The 24,439-nt window shown below is 33.4% G+C and overlaps 1 protein-coding gene across 1 annotated transcript; it reads left to right on the top strand.

Moving 5' to 3' along the window:
* The first annotated feature begins 19,148 nt into the window (after positions 1–19,148).
* On the top strand, positions 19,149–24,171 carry LOC131159247 (beta-glucosidase 24-like). The gene is made up of 13 exons (XM_058113993.1): positions 19,149–19,533; positions 19,855–19,924; positions 20,428–20,486; positions 20,706–20,781; positions 20,914–20,994; positions 21,154–21,241; positions 21,479–21,734; positions 22,183–22,298; positions 22,405–22,622; positions 22,814–22,845; positions 23,144–23,246; positions 23,335–23,446; positions 23,876–24,171. The coding sequence occupies exons 1-13, from the start codon at positions 19,267–19,269 to the stop codon at positions 24,042–24,044; spliced, it is 1,647 nt and encodes a 548-aa protein (XP_057969976.1). The 5' UTR covers positions 19,149–19,266; the 3' UTR covers positions 24,045–24,171.
* Positions 24,172–24,439: the final 268 nt, after the last annotated feature.

The following is a 24,439-nucleotide window of genomic DNA, read 5'->3' as shown; positions in this document are numbered from 1 at the left end:
CCTTGTATAGTTATCTCCTGATTTTAGGGTTACTTGGTTTCCATAAGTTGATGAGTAGATTGTTTCCTTATTTTTGATAATTTTGTTTCTATATGTATTGATTGTGTGTTCATATTAAGGTAAGTGTCCTATGGTTAAAATATGCATATTATTATTATTATTATTATTATTATTATTATTATTATTATTAGTTTACTAATATTGTTATCATTATCCCTATTGTTATTATTGTTATTATTATTGTTTATTAACCATATTATTATTATTACTATTAATATTTTTGTTATTATTACTATTATGATCATTATTATCAGTATTGTATTATTTATTATTATTACTACTATTGTTATTTATTATTATTATTATCATCATTACTATTGTTGTTATCACTATGGTATTTATTATTATTACTCCTAATATTAGTATTATTATTACTAGTATTATTTATCAATATTATCATTTCTATCATTATTTATATTATTATCACTATTTTTAGTGTTTTCGTTATTTGGCCTTATATGCACTATAGCAATTATTTTATAAAATATTTTCTTGATTTATATCCCTATGATTTTATTGCGGGGGGTATGAGCCTTCAAGCATCACGTACCCTAAGCTCTGAGGGAATATATATGTATATATTATCTTTATTTATTTATTTTTTTACATGTATTTATAACTTCATAAAAAGTAGTAATTTAAAGAATTATTAGATTAACTTAGGGATAATCTCAAATTAATTAGGTATCGTTCGTAAGAACGGGCGCGTAGGGGGTGCTCGTACCTTCCCCTCGCGCAACCGAACTCCCGACCCCAACTCTGGTAATGTAGACCGATTCTACCCCTAACGGGGTAGTAATCATGTGTTCTAACCGCACTAAAGGTTAGTGGCGACTCCGATATCCATGTTTTTCCATGAAAATATTAAAATGATTTTAATTCCGCCGCCCGGGGCACACGCGCTCCCGAGACGTCGTGACACTCATGTCACGCCATTTTACAGTAAAATTCATATATATATTTCTTGTAAAATAAATCAATCTATATTTAACATTTATATTGTAAAAATATACCTTTCATTTCTTACATAATTATCTTGAAAAATATTTCACTTTCATTAGTCCATTTTTCACATATACATAACTAATAAAATAGCCCTAGGCTCAGAAAACATAATTTAAATGATTGATATTTTAAACTCATACAAAAACATATACACGTATATTCATAACATATTTCATTTTCCAATTAATTCATAAAAATTTGGTTTAATATATATTCCCCCTTACTTGTTTTCTAGAATTACGCCAACCGAAAACCCCAAAAATGCATGTGACGCTCACCTAGACCTTGGTTTAAAAACCCTAGTTTAATTAAATAAACCCCAAATAAACTACTATTTCTACATTTTCTCAACTTATAAACCTTAAATAAACCTTTAAAACCCAAAACTATGAATTTTGACCCTTACCTCAACTTAAGAGCGTTTCCTGAAAAGCCTAGTTTAGAAAACTGTTTATTTAGATGCGTAGAGAATCTTCCCTAAAACACCGTAGTGGTCTCCGATTGTCGATTCAAGCTAAATCCGGGCTAGAAAGCTAGAAAGAAGGTAGAGGAACTTTTAGAGAGAGAGAGAGAGAGAGAGAGAGAGAGAGAGAGAGAGAGAGAGAGAGAAACAGAGAAAAATGAGTTTCTTCACATGGAAGCTTCCCTAAATCCTCTTATACTCGACTTTGCCACATGGCCTCGTCAACGAGTCACAGAAGGATCATTGTTGACGAGGAGATTCACTCGTCGACGTGTCTTAAAACCTGAAATTTATTCATTCGGGATCTTCTTGCCAACGAGAAACTGAATTTCATCGACGATATTTAGTATATAACACTCGTCGACGAGGACATAAAACTCATTGACGAGATCTGCTGTTCACTTCTTTCAAAATTTTCCTTTTTCCCCTTTATTCCTTATTTATCTATTCCATTCATCATTTTCCTAATTATTTAATCATTAAAATTTTTAGGATTGTTACATTCTGCCCTCCTTTGAAAATTTCGTCCTCAAAATTTCTTTAATCATTAATTTCTACATTTCCACAATTGTTAACTTAGTATGTATTCCATACAGTTCAGTATACATCACCACATGCTTTTGCATCATCAATAATATAATCATCATATAAACTTCTTAGTTCATCCATAATTGAATTAAATTATAATTTTCTTAATCACAAACTCATACCTGCTCCCCTTGCATTCTCTGGCTTAGGCTGGATCAACGAGTAAACTCGTGCTGGAGCATCTCTGCCAAGTGGCATTGGCTGCTTCCCTTGATCTTGGGTCTGTGCAGGTACAACAGGCAACGGTTCCTAATAATTCTTTTTAATATGACCCGATTTACCCCACCTGAAACAGCTAGGAGTTCGAAACCAACACTCACCTTTATGCCTCTTATTACATGTCTGACATACAAGGTACGATTGACTATCCTGGTAACTGGGACCCACTACATATTTTCCTTTCTTCCCTAACCCTTGACTGACCTCAGCTTGAGAATTGGATGGTGCAAGCCTTTTCATCTGCTCTGCAGGCTTTGTGCTGCTCTAAATGCTCTTCTCTAGCACCGAAGCCTTATCTACTAAGTTTGAGAAATTCTAAACCTAAAATCCCACCACCAGCTCGTAGATTCTGCGTCTCAGGCCTTTTTCAAATTTCCTGATCTTCCTTACCTTATTAGGAATTAGGAACACAGAAAAACACGACAATTCAACAAAGTTGGCAGCATATTCTCTGAATGTCATATTTCCCTAGGTCAGGTTAGTGAACTCTTTAATCTTTTCTTTTCTGACAGATAAAGGAAAATACCTATCAAAGAATAGCTCCTTGAACTGCTCCTAGGTTAGAGCTATTTTTACCAGCCTTTGCTCCTTTAGTAGCTTCATAGAAAGCCACCAGCATTTCGCGTCTCCAGTCATTTTAAACGCGACATAACAAACCTTTTGCTCATCCATGTAGTTGTGTACAGCCATAATCTCCTCTATCTCATGTACCCAATTCTCTACAACCACTCGATCAGGTCCTCCTACGAAGGCCAGAGGGTTCATTCTCATGAATTCCTTGATATTGCAGCCCTGACTTGCAGGTGGACAACTCTGCCCTGTCGGATCCTTCCTCATTTTAGCTCTAACCTGCCAAGCTATACCTTGCAGCATTGCAGAGGTATCCATGTCCTCTTCACTGGAAGTCTTTGAATCATCCCTTCCTTCAGCCTCTCCGTCCTCATCTCTAGGATCCATCTTGAAAATAGAACAGGAAAGGGATAAGAATTCCATATCATATCCTACTCAACACAATCATTAAATTTAAATCAAAGATACATCCAAGTTCTCCATATAAGGACTAGTCTCACAATTCAGAAAAGAAATCATCTAAGGTTTATCATGACTTTTCTGAGATCGTCGACTACTTCAGAAAAATCACAGGAAATCATCGACATATTTCCACCTCTAAACTACAAAACAAAATCCTATACTTCTCAACACAAACCTATGCATCTAGTATCCTTATCCTAACTAATTCCTATACTCTGGTATAAATCATTCCTAAGTCTACAGAATCCCAAAACCTATTGCTCTAATACCAAACTATAACGCCCCAAACTTGAAAATCCGGTCAAGTGCATTATACCTTATTAACTATACTTTGTGGCACCTTGAACCCGCCTTGTGGGACTCGGGTGCCACGTCATTCATTTTTCTGTACGTGTTATTCCATTAATAATTACACTGTGGAAAACATAACTACAATCCTCTATTAATAATATACCAAAGATTTCTACTTCTATCTATATACCAAACTCAACTTTTCATCTACCTATATTGACATATTTACATATCTCCAAAACATAACCAACAACTTCCAGTATTCACAACCCAGAAGATTAAAAATATAAAACATAAATTTATACATCCCAAAATATTATTAAGTTTATACCCCTTTTCTTCTTTTCTCTAACCCAAAAATGTTATAACAACCTCGAGCTCTCTAAGCTCAATCCCGTGGAGGTCTTGAAAAAAAATAATTTGTATTCGGGCAAGACACATCTCAGTAAGGGAAGAAACAATATATTAAAATAGCGGGTTACCAACATGAGGTTATAATCAACATAATATTTAATATTTTCAAATCTTAACATGATTTCTGAAATCATTTTCTAAACCTAATCAATCATATGCAAGATATTTTACCCACTAGAAAAACCAAAGGATAGGGGTGATTACCCACCGATACAAGTAGCACTCCTCTACTCTGATACTTTAGGCAACCAAAGGTCATAAATGAAGCATACCAGGGCACTTACCTTACTTAATAAGCTCTCAGGTAAAGAAGTAATCTCGTACTCACATAGTTCATACAAAAGTTTGCTAACAAAGGCTCTCGAGAATAGGGAAATCTACCTGCCCATACAAGTAGTTTCCCTCTGCCCTAGTACGATATGTAGCCTACTACTACACCTGAAACTAACCAGAGCACTCGCCTTTCTTAACAAGCACTCGAGCAAAGAGTATGCCCCGCCCAAACGTAACATGTTCTACTAGCATAAATAATGATACTACCATAATACATTATTTTGTCTGCCATTATTTTGCATTTCCTAACTATTCATGTTTTCATCCCTTTACATTTCATTTCATTTCACTTTACGTGGTTTTTCCCATTTCTAATTGTTCACATTTCACATTTTATTTCTATTTTATTCCCATTTTCATTTCATTTCATACCCAGCATCTTTCATCTATTTTTGTGTTAGTCCCAGCATCTTTCAACTATTTTTGTGTTAGGCCTAGCATCTTTCAGCTGTTTTTGTGTTAGTCCAAGCATCCTTTAGCTGTTTTTGTGTTAGTCCACATAAAAATGCGCTAGTCTACTACCCAACATCTTTCAACTTTTTTTGTGTTAGTCCCAACATCTTTTAGCTATTTTTGATTTCATGGTTGCATTAACACTCACATGCAGCATATTTCATATAACATTTTCATCTCAATTCATTTCCTTTATATCCCGCATTTGATACATATAACATAATTCCACACAGAATTCTATTTTACTTATGCCCCACCATTTTGCAGTAAAATTCATATATTATATATATATATATGTATATATATATATATATATATATATATCCTGTAAAATAAGCCAACCTACATTTAACATTTATAAATTAAAAATGTATCTTTCATTTCTTACATAATTATCCTGAAAAATATTTCACTTTCATCAGTCCATTTTTCACATATTTATAACTAATAAAACAACCCTAGGCTCAGAAAACGTAATTTAAACAGTTGACATTTTAAACCCATACAAAAACATATACACATATATTCATAACATATTTCATTTTTCAATTAATTCATAAAAATATGATTTAATATATATTCTCCCTTACTTGTTTTCTTGAACTACGCCAACAGATGCCTGTGACGCTCACCTGGACCCTGGTTTAAAAACCCTAGTTTAATTAAATAAACTACTATTTCTACATTTTCTTAACTTATAAACCTTAAATACACCTTTAAAACCCAAAACTATGAATTTTAACCCTTACCTCAACTTAGGAGCGTTTCCCGAAAAGCCTAGTTTAGAAAACTGCTCTGCTAGATGCGAAGAGAATCTTCCCTAGAACACTGTAGCGGTCTTTGATAATTGATTTAGGCTGAATCTAGGCTAGAAAGTTAGAGAGAAGGCAAATGAACTTTTAGAGAAAGAAAGAAATGGAGAAAAACAAGTTTCTTCACGTGGAAGCTTCACCAAACCCTCTTATACTCGACTTTGCCACGTGGCCTCGTCGACGAGTAGAAAGGATTCGTCGCCGAGTCACAAAAGGATCTTCGTCGACGAGGAGATTCACTCGTCAATGAGTCTTAAAACCTGAAATTTACTCATTCGGGATCTTCTTGTTGATGAGGAACTGAATTTTATCGACGATCTTTAGTATAACACTCGTCGACGAGGACATGAAACTCGTCAACGAAATCTGCTATTCACTTCTTTCAAAATTTTTCTTTTTTCCCCTTTATTCCTTATTTATCTATTCCATTTATCATTTTCCTAATTATTTAATTATTAAAATTTTTCGGGTTGTTACATGATCATTATTCTGCAACTAGGGTTTCACCCAGTTTTCGCCACTACTATGCGCCGCAACTGTGCCTGCGTCTCAAATGAACTTGCGTCAGATTATAGAATCCTATGCCTCCATAATCGAAGTTCACATGCTACGAGTTCCTCCTTCTCCAATGAGGCTACATTAGATTACAAAATCTTATGCCTCCATAGTCTAGAGTTCACATGCTACGAATTTTTAAACAATCTCAATCATAAACCATACATTCACGTGACCATAATAACCGGGCTAGATGCTGTAAAATAAAAGTTAGCGCATCCACACGTTCTACCCTACGCATGCACTGGTTTGAAAACTGAAGAACATTGTATTATTATCGGTATACAGTATCAGCCGAGGCTCTAATACCAATTAAAAGGGCCTGCTGCGGAATAACCCTAAGATATGGCTGTAATGCATACAGATAACAAAAAAAAAAAAAAATGATCTTGCATACCTGGGTTAAACAAAAATTCAATTTTCAAACTCAGATTACAATAAAAATTCAATCTTGCAAATCCTAATTACGTGATTAGGATCTTACCTGCGAGATCTCTCTAATTTGATCTCACATTTGCAAGCACGAAGAAGAACTCTCGAATATACAGGCACGAAGAGGAACTCTCGAATCTACGAGATTGAATAAGAACTCTTGATGATGACCAGGGATCTTCTACTATATTCCTCATACATGCCTTGCTCCTTAGAGAGTGGGCTCGTTAGTGGCTGTTAGGGTTTACTTCTCATGAAGACATCTACCTCTGTGTGTGTGTTTTTGTCTAACTCTCTCCGCTGAATGGAGTGCGTGTATATAGGCTACAACAGGAACCTCTGGGCAAATATGACTAGGGCTTCCAATGTAATTAATAAATCCTAATCTGACACGGATTAATCCTTAATTACATCAATTACAATTCATACCACTAAAGAATTATAACTGCACTCCCTATCATATTCGAAATTATATTTCGACCCCCTATTATTAAATGCTTATTTATCTTCCCACGTAAAGATTACAGATACCTGTCAATTAAATTAAATTACTAACAATTTGATTAATTGACATATTAATTCCTTAAGACCTTCCACTTAACTTATTTGGTGTGTCGGATTCAAAATCCACCTGTAGGATTTGACACAATCAAAACTTATAAGCTTCCTCAAAGGGGTATCATCAATCTCGATACCGGGATGTGGATTCCATCAATAATTAATATTCACCATACACATAATGTCATTAATGTCCTAATTTTTTCACACATAGCTGGTCCCAAGCTCAAGTTAAGGAGGAGGGTTGCGTTAGGTAGCTGATAGCCAGAGTAAAATTTTTTAAATCACTGTGATATGAATCCTTACCGAATATTTTCTGGGGCATCCCCTAAAAGAAACACGTTGCACTTGAACCACTAGGGTGTAGCGAAAAGTGGGCGAGGGTGGGCTAGGTCTTCACCCCGAAGAGACGCGTCATGTTGGAGCTCGAGTACGGTGTCAACTATGCGAGGGTTCCTGCATCATTCGGGACGTGGACAGGTAAAGACGTTAGTTCTGGAAACTAGGATTAATTAGCAACTTGGAATATAAGGACACTTACGGGTAAAAGTATGGAAATTATGGATACAATGATTAGAAGAAGAATTAATATAATTTGCCTTCAAGAAACTAAGTGGGTGGGGGAGAAAGTTAGAGAAATCAATAAATTAGAATTTAAACTTTGGTACACTAGAAAAGAAAAACATAAGAATGGAGTAGGCATTATTATAGACAAAAACTTAAAAGATAGCATTGTGGATATAACTAGAGTAAGGGATAGAATTATAAAAATCAAGTTGGTATTAGGACAAGAGATAATAAATATCATTAGTGCTTATGCTCTTCAAGTTGGCTTAATAGAAAATCTTAAGAGACAATTTTGGGAAGATATGGATAGTATTATACAAGGCATAGTAGGGACTGAGAAAATATTTATAGGAGGAGGAGATTTGAATGGACACGTTGGAAGAGATAATAAAAATTATGAGAGGATACATAGAGGATATGGATATGGAGACAAAATTGAGTCTAGGGAGATGATCTTAGACTTTATTATGTCATATGACTTTAGTATAATGAATACTTACTTTAAGAAGAGAGAACACTTAATAACCTTTAAAAGTGGACAAAATAGAAGTCAAATAGATTTTTTTTTTAACTAGGAGGGTAGATCGTTTATAATGCAAGGATTGTAAAGTTATTCTAGTTGAAAGCCTAACCACACAATATATAGTCTTAGTGTTAGATATATGTATTAAAAAATGGAAGAAAAAGGATAAAATAAACCAATGTAGAAGAACTAGATGGTGGAACCTAAAAGGAGAAAATATAATAAAAATTAAAGATAAAATGATCAAAGATGGGGATTGGACCTTAAAGGATGGGATAGATACAAATACTCTTTGGAATAGATTAGCTAGCTCTATTAAAAAGATAGCAAAAGAGATTTTAGGTGAATCAAGCGGAAAATTCTCGAATAGCAACGAGAGTTGGTGGTGGGATAAAGATGTACAAAAAATCATAAAGAAAAAAAGAATTTGGTATAAAACGTGGCAAAAATGTAGAAACAGAGAAAACTTTGAAAAATATAAGAAGGTAAGAAAAGATGCAAAAAGACCCGTTAGTGAAGCTAAATATATATCATTTAATAGTTTGTATGATAGATTAGGTACAAAAGAAGGGGAAAGAGATATATTTAAACTTGCTAAAGTTAGAGAAAGGAAGAGCAAGGACTTAGGAAATGTAAAATGTATAAAAACTGAGGATGATATTGTCTTGGTTAAGGACGAAGATATTAAAGAAAGATAGCGAAGTTATGTTAGTAAGTTGTTTAATGAAACCAAATAGAAGGCTTAAACTTAAATTTTTCAAATGAGGAAAAGAGTAAAAATATAAGATTTATTCACAAAATTAGAGTTAACGAAGTTAAGTTTGCACTAAAAAAGATGAAAAATGGGAAAGCTATGGGACCAGATAACAGCCCAATTGAAGTTTGGAAATGCTTGGGAGATAATGAAATTATATGGTTAACAAATTTATTTAATACAATTGTAAAAACTAAGAAAAGGTCAGATGATTGAAGGAAAAACACTTTAATACCTATATACAAAAATAAAGGAGATATTCAAAATTGCAATAACTAAAGTGAAATTAAACTTATGAGTTATACGATGAAACTATGGGAAAGGGCAGTTAAACAAAGATTAAGGTTAGAAACGAAGATCTCAGAAAATCTACTTGGTTTTATGCCTGGAAGATCTAGCATGTAAGCTATTTATCTTTTAAGAAGATTAATGGAAAAGTTTAGGAAAAAGAAGAGGGACTTGCGTATGATATTTATTAACCTTGAGAAAGCATATGATAGGATACCTAGGGAAGTTCTATGGTGGGTTTTAGAAAAGAAAAAAGAAAAAAAGAAGGTGTATGTTATAGTTATACCAATGTCATTAAGGATATGTACAATGGAGTAATGATTAGTATAAGGACTATAGATAGAGGAACTAGAGAATTTCCAATTACCATAGGTGTACATCGAGAATCTGCTTTCAGTCCTTATCTTTTTTGCTTTAGTGATGGACCAATTGATTAAGAGTATTCAAAAGGAGGTTCCATGTTGTATATTGTTTACATATGATATTGTATTAATTGACGAAACTAGGGGCGAAGTAGAGGTTGAGTTAGAATTATGGAGAGAAGCTTTGGAATCTAGAGGCTTTAGGATAAGTAGAAATAAAACACAATATATGAAATGTAATTTTAGTAATGATAGAAGGAATATTAGAGACAAAGTTAAACTTGATGATGAAGAAATAAATAGAACTTGTAGATTTCGATACCTCGGATCTATTATGCAAGCTGAAGGAGAAATTGAAGATTATGTAATGCATAGAGTTAAAGCAGGTCGGGTAAAATGGAGAAGTGCTTCAAGTGTGCTATGTAATCGTAGAATATCCTTAAAATTGAAAGATAAGTTTTATAGGACAGCTATAAGACCAGCTATGCTATATGGATCGGAATGTTGGGCGACGAAAAAATATAATATCCAAAAAGTAAAAGTTGTCGAGATGAGAATGCTTAGAAGGATGAGTGGTATAACATTGAAAGATAAATAAAGGAATGAACATATTCGTGGTAAGTTAGGTGTAACTTTTATAGAAGATAAGATAAGGGAGGGACGACTGAAATGGTATGGACACTTGCAATGTAGGCCTTATAGTGTACCTGTGAGGAAGAGTGACTTAGTTACTGTAGAGGGCAGTAGAAGAGGTAGGGGTAGACCTAAAATAACTTGAGAGGAGATATTGAGTAAATATTTAATATCCTTGAATCTATAAATAAAAAGGGTCCATGATCGCATAAATTGGTGGAAAATGATTCATATAGCTGACCCTACTTAGTGGGACTAAGACTTAGTTTTGTTGTTGTTGTTATGCACATAATGTCATTACCCAACTCATTGAGTTTATTGACCCATAAATAATCTCACTCTTCTATGAATCAAAGTAATAAACACTGCATGCACGTGTCTAATAATCATATTAGGATTAAGAGCAAAGCACTCATAATAATCATTAGGTATTAATTGTTTTATATAGTCAGTATAAAAACAATTACTCCAAGAAGGTTTTGTTCAATGCACACAAAGTGTACTAGGACAAGGAGTTGGAACTATACCATTCCCCATAATCAAGATAGACCTATTAAAACCAAGAACTATAGTCGTACCAATGGTGTGTCCAATTCCATATAAGACTGTGAACAATGAACTTATATTCTATAAGAACTGATGATCTAATCTTCTATGTGTGAGTCATACTCTACACACTAGATCACCTACTCTATAGAATAAAAGACACACATGCATAATCATTAAATAGATAATGTCAGGCAAATATTACTCACAGAGATTCTCATTAAAATGGAATAACTGAAGTTATTAATAGACAATAAAACTGATTACATAAAGCACATCTCTCAGTATAAATCTCAAACATTAAGTAAGCCCAAAGCCCAATTTTTTTTAAAAAAAACCTAGAAGACTCACATTTTTGAATAAGCCCAAAAGCTCAGTTTTGAAAAACCTTGAGGCCTACATTGTTTAAAAACAAGCCTCCATGGCCCACTGTGTTAAAAGACCATACTCATGCCCAACTTAACATAACGGTCCACACATCCCAAATCAAGCCCAGGCCCCCTTGAGACTAGGTGAGTTGACTTACCCAGGTCAACCCAACGCTCACCCAAGAGAGTTGACTCACCTGAGTCAGCACGAATCCCACCCACTGGGTTTGAGGTGAGTTGACTCACCTAGAACCTAGTTCGACTCAGAACCTAGAACCAAAATCCACCTAAATCACTGATCCAAATCAAACCTAGAACACAAATCTAGAATACTTGATCCACGCACAAAGTAAAAAGCAAAGAGATAAAGGATACTCATCATGAGTTTCTGACCAGATCTATTGGCCCTCCCCTTTGTCTGGATCAAAACCTACAGATAAGAGCAGAAATCATAGGTTAGATTATCAAATGGAAAAAATAAAGGAGAAAGGGTGATAGAATAGGGGAGAAACTAGTAAACATATTTGAGGGATCAGATCGAGAGAGAACATCACAGATTCAGGAGAAACTCGTAGATTTGAAACCCTAAATAAAAAGAGAGTGAGAGGGCCTCGTAGGTCTGAAAGCATAGGGGAGAGCTTCATAGAACTGAGAAGAATAAAGAGATCATAGGTGGGGAAGGTGAATAGATAGAAAATGGAGAAGGGGAACAGATAGAGAATAAAGAAAAGAAGAAGGATAGAGAGAGACGAAAGAGAATTGGAGAAAGAGAGAGAGAGGAATTTGAAAAAATGAAAAAAAAGGAAAAATTGTTTTTATTTTCAAAGATAGTGGACCATGTATGATCACCACCGTGCAGTGACACATGGCATGTTATGGACCAAGGGATTAGTGGGCAATGTGACTCAAGATTCACCATCTAATTTGCATTTTCTCTAGATTGACGGTCAGATCTTTACCATGTTAGCAATTCGTGTTTCAAAGTTTGAGTCAACCAGGTGTTGACACGTGTTTGGGTGACGTTATCACCCCATTTCAAAAAAATTAAAAAAAAAAAAAAGGAGAAAGAGGGAGCAACCGGACAATGACACGTGTTAGCGTGACATCATGATGATGTCACCCAACTACAGTAAGGGAAAAAATAATAATATAAAATGGGCCACGTGTCACCACGGTGGGTGGACACGTGGCATACACTAGGTTTCACCTGGGTTCAAATTTAAACCTTTTTTTTTAATATATATTTTTATTATTTTATTTTAATTTTTAAATTTAAAAATTAGATAAAAACAATAGAAAATCACAAAAAATCAGGAAAAATATTTTTGAAGTCAGGAAAATATTTTTAATTATTTTCAATCTAAGAAAAAAAATAAAAAAAGAGGAAAAATCTTTGAAAAATCCCAAAAATTTATGAAATAATGTTAAATTGCTCAAAAAAATTTCTACAAAATTTTGAAAAATTTGAAAATATTTTTCAAAGATTCTTTTTGAGGATGTTACTTGTTTTCATATAGGTATGTTCCTATGATGTTAGAAAGGGCAATAAGGTATTTTTAAACCTCACCTGTATCGACTCTAAAGAGGGTTTTTCTAACAAGATTCCCTCTTTTGGAGGTCATATTAGACATTCATAAGTTACACCCAGATTTTTTTTTTCTTATGTTAATTTTATACATTTATTCATTTATTTGTTTGTTTATTTTAAAAGGACTCAATTAAATGATTATTAAATTCAATTATTAATTAATTAGGTACCATTTATAGAACGGGTGTATAGGGGGTGCAAATACCTTCTTCTTGCACAACCGAACTCCCGATCCCAATTCTGATATAAGCAAATTGAGACTACTGGTTCCTTAGCCTAGGTTTAGTTTAATGACCAATTAAATTATTAGTAATTAGGTGTTCTAACTGCACCATGAAAAAATAGGTTATTAGTGATTCAAATTCAAAATTTTTTAAAATTATATTTTATCCCCTTGCCTTCCCGGATCTGTGCTCATGGGACGTCACTAGAACTAGCAAAGTGGATAAAAATCCGTTAATCTGAACCGCATCTGACCTGTTTTAACCGACCTATAATCAACCACTTGCTAAATGAGTCGAATATGGTTTTCTATTTTCATATTCACCTCCTTAGCGCGTCGGGTCGGGTTTATCCAGTGGATACCCGCCAACTTGCTTAAAAGCCTATTAGTAATTAACTTATAAAAGCCCAATAGCCCACTGCTGAATGCCAGAGGCCAAAGCCCAATGCCCACACGGCCCGTACGCCATACAAACACAGCTAACAGCCCCCAGCCCACCGCGGCCCCTCCCACTCCCAGCCCAAGGTCAGCCCAGTCCCACTGATTCTCAAATAACCAAACTCCATAGCTGATCGAGCCCTAGATCCATTTTGGCACGAAACCCTTCTTCTTCAACCCTATTCCCGCACGAAACCCTTCGTTTTCCACACTTCGAACCAGCATTAGCCCTTCACCACTTCACGAGTTTGTCAGGAGCTTACCATTCGAACCAATAGCAAGAGCTTCATGAGTTGGTCTTCCACACTGCAAACCAGCAAGAGCCCTTCGCGAGTTCGTCAGGAGCTTCATGAGTTCGTCGTCGACATTTCAAACCCAAAGGAGCTCTTTGCAAGCTTGTCTTCAAGCCTTCGTGAGTTCATCTGCTTCATCTGCTTCAAAGTTTGAACTTGTAAGTCTTCTTCTTCTTCTTATGCAGCTCTACTTCTCCCGCTTCTCTGTTATTGCATATCAGGACATTACATATTTCTACATAATTTTCTACTTCTACACAAACAAGAAGGTAGGGCAATGAAAATTAATTTTTGTGAGAAGGAAAAAAAGAAAAAAAATACTTCTATATTTTGCAGCTGTTGTGTGTTTTACTTTCCACTACGATATTCCTGTGCAATTGCTTGCAGCTGGTAGCTTACATTCCATGAGCAACAGATAGAGAAGCCTTTGACTTGTGCTTGGATGTCCCAATTAATAAAGTAATTATTATGACTTTCAATTTAAATGTTGAAGCTTCATGTCAATTTTGTTTTGATTTGGTGTTTGTTGGTGGTCGGCTTTTGAGTTCAACCTAGTTGTCAGGTGATTTTATTTACCCTTGGGTGTACTTGATGGCAAGAAATAATGTGGGGGTTTTTGTTGAATTCTCTCTAGTCAATTTGATTATGAAGTGAAAAAATAAAGAATCATTTGTAGTTTAGATCTTGAAATTATTTATGTATTTTAAAAAAATTACAGAAATTGAAATTTAAGTCTTGAAATTCATGTTTCCACCAAAACCGTGCAATGCATTGGATCATTTGCCTCAAGTCCATAGTTGGGCTTGGGTGTCAATAGTTTTGCCCCATTGCCCATCATTTGTCAGTAGTTTTGCCCCCGCTTCGGCACTTTAGACTTCCTGATCAAACCAAGACACTCATTTTCTATTTCCTTTTGAAATTCTTTTTGGGGTTACCTATTGACTGCTTCTGTTTAATGTAATTTATGTATGTTTAAAAAAGTTTTGGTTAAACTCATTTTCCGGCCATTATTGGTTACCGTTTATATTAATCTATGAATTATTCTATTGTGTGATATTTTGTTTCTTTGAAAAATTCTGCTTTAGTGAATTCATATAATATGATCTGATTTTTATTTTTATTTTTAATTATTTTGATACTTCAAGAGATTGCGTTCTCTTCTTTAAATATCTTTGTTTGAATGATTCCTTACATAGTTGTAGTTGCATTCTCATTTAGTGCACTAGATGCTCCATGGTATGAAATTGAATCTATTTTATTGCTATTTCTTTCTATTTGGATAACGTGTCCTTATTTTTGTAAAATCCATATTCATTGAGTTAAATGCTTTGTTGTTATTGGTGTAGTTAAAATTTCTCAACTACCTAAATTTTGAAAAAAAAAATAAGATTCTTTCATTTTTAATCTCCCACTTTTATGATTTTTTTCTCCTTTTTTATTTCTTACCAAACAACCATTTATGAAATTATTTACAACCGTCACTCATACAATCAATTAATTTTTTTTTAAAGGCAACTTTTGTGGTTTCTTGTTTTTTTTGCTCAGTCAAATTTCAATATAAAAATTGTGGTCATTTAACTCATTTCATTATGGTCAATGCTTGCAATTGTACATATATGAATTAGGAGTTGTTAATTAGTATAAACGATTGAATGATTGATATAGTTACTAAAAAAGTTAATACACAAACTAATCGCAAGGTGTCGTATACAACTTAAATTATTATGATACAAAATAAATTATTAATAAAATTATATTTGAGAATGACGAATTATCCCGTCCGTCCTCCATGAATTATTTGACCCGAAACCGCATAATCTGTCATTTAAACGAGTTGAACATGGATTATAATTTTTCACTCAATAATTTATCGTATTCGCCACGGATTATTTGACCCGATCCACTTTGCCAGGTCTAGACCTGGCGACACAAATTTTATTTAAATTGATCACAAGGCCTAATAGGACGCGTGCAGCAATTTCTAGCCTAACAGATCATATCTTCTGTCACGCATTTAGTTAAAAAGCAATATGTGCTGCAATTTCTCTTTCTTCCCAAGAAGCTTTTCTTAATTTTCTTTGCTTTTTCAATCAAGCCAACCAATTGACACGCCTTCTTTCATTTTTTGGTAATACTATTCCCTTTTCTTTTCTTTCCTTTTCTTTTCTTTCCTTTCTAATCTGTGCATTACTTTTTTTTATCTTTTTTTCTTGCCTTTATCTGGCCCTCCACGTTGAGGAGACAGTCTGAAGCCTGTCTTTTATGTATATATATATTTTCAAAAAATTTATATAAAAAAATCTGCAGTACATTGTATTGTAAATTATCTACCATAAGATTAATTATTCGAATTTGAAATTTTCATGTCGAAAGGCTCGGATTAGAAGCCGGAGAGCTATGGTGGGGAAGTGATCCCTTGCTAACTCATACCAGTAAACGCCTTCAATCGACCAAACAAAGAATGCAATATTTATGACCACATATCTCCTCTTATAGCTAAAACACGAGAATGTATAACAATATAAATATCCCGAGACATAATTTTTCCCAAGGAGATCGATATAAAAAATAAATCTTACAAACCACACATCACCTAAGTCTTAAAGATTCTATTATATTTTATGTGAATTTGCAACCAAGAATAACCAAAGGCAAAGAGCCCTTTTCCCCTCTTTTAAACCAATAATATAGATATATATGTTCCCGTGTCGCTGTTTAAAAGGATGAGCACGGATTTCCACCAATAGCGCCGCGCCAAGTGGACGATCACAACTGGTCACTATTTGTCCAGCTGTCCCTGGCAGTAAGTAAGAGTTAAAAAGGCCTTTCTTCCTCTCCCGAGCGTCGCGCGCAAACCCCGCCCGAGCTTTTGTAAATTCATTCTACTCGCTCTTCAAAAGCGACACGTTGAGATTTAGAACAAGCCTGCGCGAGTACTAAACATTTTGTACGCGTGAGAGTGGTCTCTTGCTCTGAAGCTGGCCAGTACAAGTCTGCCATCTCTAATTTAATTGGAGGATACGCCGTGTTTGGACAATCTTTCTTCTTTAAAACTTAAATGCATAATAGTAAAAAATTTAAGCTAAATTTAAAATTGAAAAATGAGAATTTAGGAATGATACTTTAGGATTAGAATCTTAGATATTTTGTATTGAAGGAATTGGTGTACGATATAAAGTGACTTGGCTCTAATGATAGAAGTATTGATTACAACTAGTCTTTTAATTTGAGCAAATGAGTGTAAATATAAAAATAAATAAATAATATTGTATAATTAAAATTAGGATTTTGTCCATTACCCATAGTGTTTTTCTTTAATCTCCTTTAATTTTTTGAAGAAAAGCTAACTTTATTAAAGGGGAAAGCAACTTAAATCCCCCAAGTGAAATAAAATGACCAAGTGGGGGAGAAATGAGCGAAATTACTCTCTCAAATCAGAGCAAATATAGGAAAACTCTTCCCGATTCAAATAAAATAAGAAGGAATTAGGCATAATCCAAAGGTACAGGTTTGATAAACAATTATTATACATATTTACTGTTGTGGAGTAATTTTCTCTAAAGATTCTTCTGTTTGTTTTCTTCCAAATTTCCCAATAGATGATTGTCGGAACATCTGCTTTCATCATTCTAAAAAATCTTTTACGCTTCGATCAATTCCATGTTAAGAACATTGATTTCAAAGAATTTGACATGACCATGTGATTACACATCCTCTAACAAATGAGAGCCCAAATTTTCTTACTAAAGTGACAGTAAAGAAAAATGTGATCAACTCTTTCGCCTTCCTTCTTACACAAGACACACATCGAAGTCATCCTCCATCCTCTGGTAGATTATCTATTGTTAGAATTATGTTATCAATTGCTAGCCAACAAAAAACGCTCACGTTTAAGAGTTCCACAAATGATTGTATAAGATGTTAAGTTTCTCTTTTATCTTTTTTTTTTTTCGTGAAACAGATAAAAGAAAAAAAAAAGAGATGAGAGAAACTAAGCATCTCATATAACCAGTTGTATGTGACCTCTAATTAAGCATTAGTATTATATTGCACTAGGTGTGCATAATTAAATTATTTTTTAAATTGAAAAAAGGGAAATTAAATCATGAATGCATGGATTGCTAGCATTAATGAAGAAAAGGCTAACTCTTTTTTTTTTTTAAATAAAACTAATAAAAGGCTAATAAAAATCCGAATGAAAAGTAATATTTGCCTTTCTCAAATTAAGAAATTGGAATTTTGTGGTGAAACACATGGAATCATGGGGTAGGGCTCACACCCATTCAACGATTCAAATATCAAATACGAAATTTGGGCAAGACAAGTTCTTTTGGTGCTTGAAATCATTGTGCAATGTCTAACCTACTTGGGATAAGATCAACACCCATTGAACCATTCAAAGGACATGTGATTGACAAGTGCTTCCATTTTCCTATACACCAATTTGGTTGCTAAAATGTCTCCCACTACAACAACAATTATGTACAAAATTCAAAAATAAAATCTTGTGGGCAGTTTGGATGCTAGGGTTTGAACCATGGATTTTTATCTGGCTCAAACCCATTATTTGAATTGATTAACGTTGCATTTGGGAGTATAGATTTTAGATCTTAAATTTGGATTTGGGTAGTTTTGGACAAATTTAAATACAATTTTGTATTATATCTTACCTAAATCCAATGCAACCAAATTGGTATATATTGATGGGTGGAGGGGACTCACTCAATTACTGGTTTTTTTTTTTTTTTTTTAAAGAAAGGTGGCACCTCCATTTATTTATTGATAAACCCTCACTTTTGGTGGAAGAATACCGTGGTTATAAGACAATCAGAGGGAGAAACAGAAAACAAAACTTTAAAAGTCTTCCAAAAAACAACGCCAACATCTAACCAAAATAGGATTAACAAATTTGCACAATAAACACTCAATTAATTTCAATCTGAAAAAATTATAGAGGAATTCAAAATACACAATTGTATTATATCTTACCTAAAACCAATGCAACTATAGATCTAAGGCCTCTTCAAACTTAAGGTACGGAAATAATGTGAATTTGGATTTTTTTAACATCTAATTAAAGGGAATTTTGGGACAATGCTATATTGATTTTCAAAAACATATTACATACACAATTATTTCATTAAAATTAAAATTTTGCTAAGAATTTTGAAATTCAAATTAATAAGGTATTCATGTTTTGTAGTTCAATGACATCAACAACCCTACACATGAGGTGATTTTGTAAATCTTTTTTTTTTTAAGAAGAAAAAATAAGAAGAGGCTAACAAAGGCCATATACATGCATACATGCATGCATGGTGGCATACCAAATTTTTGGCACGAGAAAGTCATGGAAGGATAAAGTGTGTTGGATACAATAATTAATCGACCCTAGCTAGCTCTATATAAAGGAGAGCTTGAGCAAGGGTTGAAGCACACACCACCAAAGCTAATTGCTCAGTGGGCATATGGCTATGGCAATTCAAGGTGGTTCTCTTTGCTTCTCCTCTGTAGTCCTGTTACTATTTCTTGCACAATATGCCAATGCTGTATCCTTGAACTGTGATCGCTTCCCGGAGCTCTCTTCGCCGGCATCTGGGCTTCGGCGCCGAGAGCTTTGGGCTAATCGATTCTCTTCCCCTGGCTTTCTTAGGGAGCCCTCCTCTGATGATGCCCTAGTTAGGAGTAATTTTCCACCTGACTTCATTTTTGGTTCTGCAACAGCTGCTTACCAGGTATATCAATTCTTCAAACTTCTAAAATGAAAAAAATAAAATAAAAAAAAGTTTGTTTAATTAGCATAAGGAATATTCAAGAGATATGACCACTTGAAACATGATCATTACCATAAAAGCTTAATTAATTTATTTAATATTTTACAATTGAGAAATTAATTTATATCATGTGGGTATGCATATATTTAAAGATTGCTATATATTATATTATATTTTATATATGTCCATTGCTACATATTATATTAGATCTTATATATTTGCATGGGGTTGATAGAATTTCGCTATTGATCTGTTACTATTTTCTTTTCCGATGATGATTAGGTGGAAGGAGCAGCACACGAAGATGGTAGAGGGCCAAGTGTTTGGGACATTTTCAGTGAGGGATCTCCTGGTTGATCTCTCTCTCTCTCTCTCTCTCTCTCTCTCTCTCTCTCTCTCTCTCTCTCTCTCTCTCTCTCTCTCTCTAATTTTATAGCTAATTAATTAATCAAGAACAAAGTAAAATAAAACTCCGAAGAAATATATAGGATGAAAATAGTCCCCCCTTCTGCTGCAAGAATCTGGACTTTACATGTGAAATTTGAAAAAGCATAATTGATAAGCCATGAAGTCCTATGCATTCATGCATGCAGATTTTGATTTTTTTTTTTTACAGTTATATATCAGTTACACCATTTACACATATATAGTATAGTATTCCTTAATTAATTTTTGTCTTTCTTTTTGTGTGTGTAATTATTCTTCTCTCTTTCTTACTATAATTCATTCTTGCTGACTTTAAAAAAAGGAGAGATTGTTTTACACAAAAGGAATATTGTATGTGCTTTAATGTTGTGCTTTTTGTGAGTTTAAATCTCTATGAATTTGTCTTTTGATTGATTGATGTCATTGTAGAGAGGATATCTGATGGAAGCAATGGAAGTGTGGCCATTGATTTTTATCATCGTTATAAGGTATAAATAATTGAATACATCAATGATCCTTCCTCCTACTTATTTCTCTCTCTCTCTCTCTCTCTCTCTCTCTGTCTCTCTCTCTCTCTCTCTCTCTCTCTCTCTCTCTCTCTCTCTCTCTCTACCTTATGCTATTCTTATATTTCTATCTCCACATGCGCTATTTTTTTGATTGAGCTCAATAATAAAGGGGAGAAAAATAACTTACTGCAATTACAGGATGACGTAGCTTTGATGAAGGAAATAGGAATGGATGCTTTTCGGTTCTCCATCTCTTGGTCTAGAGTACTGCCTGGTATTAGCTAATTAAGATTGATGCCCACTAATTGCAATATTAAACCTACTACTATTTTATCTCTCTCTCTCTCTCTCTCTCTCTCTCTCTCTCATAGCTAAATATTACTTTTTTAATTTTTATATTATCAAGGTGGAAGCCTAAAAAATGGGGGAGTAAACCCTCAAGGAATCAAATTTTACAATGATCTCATCAATGAGGTTATTAGTCAAGGTCCTCTCTCTCTCTCTCTCTCTCTCTCTCTCTCTCTCTCTCTCTCTCTCTCTCTCTCTCTCTCTCATATTTAATCTATAATTTCTCTCTTTCCTTTTTATATAATTTAGTGTGTATAATTATGTGTGTGTGTGTGTGTGTATGTATATATGCATGCAGGTATGACACCCTATGTCACCCTTTTTCACTGGGATGCTCCTCAAGGTTTAGAAGATGAATACAATGGCTTTCTAAGCCAAAGGATTGTGTAAGTTTTTGTTTATGTAATGTATATTGAAAATGTTTCTTAATTAAGCGCTCTAATTAATGATGTTCAACTAATTACGATCACATGCCTGTGTGTTTATACTCGACTAATTATGATTATATGACTTGCGCATTTATTTGTTTGTTGGGTGCTTATATTAGACCCAAGGTCCACCACAAAAATATGAAAATATATTAATTTTGTATCCTAAACGCGCACACACACACATATATGCAGGAAGGATTTTAAAGATTTTGCAAAAGTTTGCTTTGATAATTTTGGGGACCGAGTGAAGCATTGGATTACCTTGAACGAGCCATGGACTTTTAGTGTTTATGGCTATGACTATGGTTATCACGCCCCGGGACGGTGTTCCACATGGGTGAATGAAAACTGCACAGCTGGGAACTCATCTACAGAGCCTTACATCGTAGCGCACAATCTCCTTCTTTCTCATGCAGCTGCTGTCCAACTATATAGGAAGAAGTATCAGGTACTATTAATGAGAATTTAAAGGCCTGTTTGTTCTGAGTTTTAAGAAAATATGGGATCTAAGAAATATATAAAAACCAAATTTAATTAGTATTTTTTAAATTTTTTAATGAGAATTTAAAGGCCTATTTGTTTTGAGTTTTAAGAAAATATTGGATCTAAGAAATATATAAAAACCACATTTAATTAGTATTTTGTAAATTATTAATTTTAAGGGTTGTATTACGAAAATATATAACACTGTTCTACATACATTTGATAGATTTTGGGACAATCCAAAATTTCCTAGTCCTTTTCTCCTTTTATATGCTATGTTCCATATATATATATATGTGTGTGTGTATGTATGTCTTTCTCTTTTTCTCTTATTACTATTGATCGCTATGTGTCTACCAATCATATATATATATATATATATATGGTATAACATATACTAAATTATTTTACAGGCAGTTCAAAAGGGTCAGATTGGATTGACCCTAAACTTGTTTTGGATGGTAAATTACACTGATAGTCAATGTGACATAGAAGCAGCTGAAAGAGCCATAGATTTCATGTATGGATGGTGAGTATATAGATATATTTCTCTAGACATATATTGATCGCACAATAATTTTAAGGTGTATACGATAAGCATGATAATTAATTATTTTATGTCCTTGCACTTATAGGTTTCTCCATCCAACAACTTATGGAGATTATCCATGCAGTATGAAAGATATTGTCCAAGATCGGCTACCCAAATTCACTACTGAGCAATCCAAGTTGCTGAAAAAATCTTATGATTTTGTTGGAGTAAATTACTACACAGCTCGTTATGCAGCAAATAATCCATACTCTAATCGGGTTAATGTTAGCTACATGAACGATTTCCTTGTTGACCTTGAGAGTATGTTCAAGTACACAATACCCTCGCTTAGTGAAGTTAATTTTATTAATTAAAATGCCTTTTGGGGGAAAATTGATTTGTGAGAAAAACAAATTTTACTTGGAAAATTTTAGCGCTATTAGTGTAAATTAAATTAAATTTATCTATTTTTTTTTAATTTCGCTCCCTTCTTGTCTATTATTGTTTTACAGCGGAAAAAGATGGAGAACCCATTGGTACAGCGGTATGTTCAAAATATATTTGCATAAAATTTGAATATTTATTCTGCACACCGAACAATGTATACACTAATTTTTACTATCATGAGACTACAATAATTCATCTAGCATGAGAAATTAAAATACAATGCCTTTAAGAATATTTTTTTGTGCATGTTAGCAAAGTTTGAGCCCATGAAATTAAATAAATGTGTATATTTTTATTTAAACATAATTTTGAGCTACATACTTAATTTAGATGTTTTTTACAATATATGCGTGCATTCTATGTGTGCGCAATGAATGAATTATTTTGATTTGCAGTCGGACTTATCATGGCTCTATGTCTATCCAAGTGGAATTAAGGATCTTCTAAAGTACACCAAGGAAAAATATGACAATCCGACAATTTACGTCACTGAGAATGGTAGGAGAATTTTGTCATTATAAAGTGATTATACTTTTGACCAATTAAAGAAGTTTAAATAATTTTTTCTATTATTGTTAATTTTCAGGATATAGTGAGTCAAATAATAAGAGTAAACCACTTAAGGAATCCCTCAATGACACTACGAGAATAGACTACTACAAGTCTCATCTTGAATATGTTCAAGCTGCCATTGATGAGTAAGTCTCCATCTCAAATTTAAATTTGATATTTATTTTTCAGGATATATATATATATATATATATATATGTAAATATCACATCTTTAATTATTGCTTTTTTGAAGGTATAAATTAAGAGATTCAATATAATTAGGAGAGTATATGATTCCATCGAGGATTTTTTAAGAGACTTATTTATTTATTTATATATTTTCACCAACTCAATATTTTTCAAATATAATTTAAAATTAATAAAAGCAAATGTTAATTAATGAATTGTGAAATAAAATTTTTTTATTTATTGATTTACACTATTTTTCCTCATTTTTCTTGATTACCAAGCAAGAAAATGTGATATTTAAAAAAAAAAAAATTATTTTTAAAGTTTTAAGGTAAATGGAATCCTATGTTACTTTGTGCTAATGCGTAGCATTTAATTAATTTATAGGGATGAAGTTGATGTCAAGGGTTTCTTTACATGGTCATTTGCGGACAATTACGAATGGAGTGATGGGTATACTGCAAGGTTTGGGATAGTGTTCATAGATTATGATGATGATTTGAAGAGGTACCCGAAAAGCACCACTTGTTGGCTTCAAAAGTTTCTCCAGAATTAGGAGAGAATGTTTCAAGAATAAAAATGTGCCTTTTCCTTATTCTACTTGGATGTACTAAATTAGCAAGAGGAAGACTATAGCTTCTTTCTCATTATCTATAATTAATAAATAATGACTTTGTCATCTATATATATGTAGGCATTATGACTCTCTCTCTCTCTCTCTCTCTCTCTCTCTCTCTCTCTCTCTATATATATATATATATATATGTATGTATATATTTAACACCATTGATTGTTGCTACATAAAAGTTCTAATTCCATTATTTGACTCACAAAAGATTCGTGGGAATTAACAAAGTGAATCAGTGAATAAATCGCAAAAGTTTATTCCAATCATTATTTTCGTAGTATTTAAGAATAAATGGCACATTAAGCATTTGCGAAGTGACTAGT

Source organism: Malania oleifera, chromosome 7, assembly GCF_029873635.1.
Source record: "Malania oleifera isolate guangnan ecotype guangnan chromosome 7, ASM2987363v1, whole genome shotgun sequence".
Lineage (NCBI taxonomy): Eukaryota > Viridiplantae > Streptophyta > Magnoliopsida > Santalales > Ximeniaceae > Malania > Malania oleifera.
The sequence above is the reverse complement of the archived record's forward strand: the minus strand, read 5'-3'. Positions and strand labels throughout refer to the sequence as shown.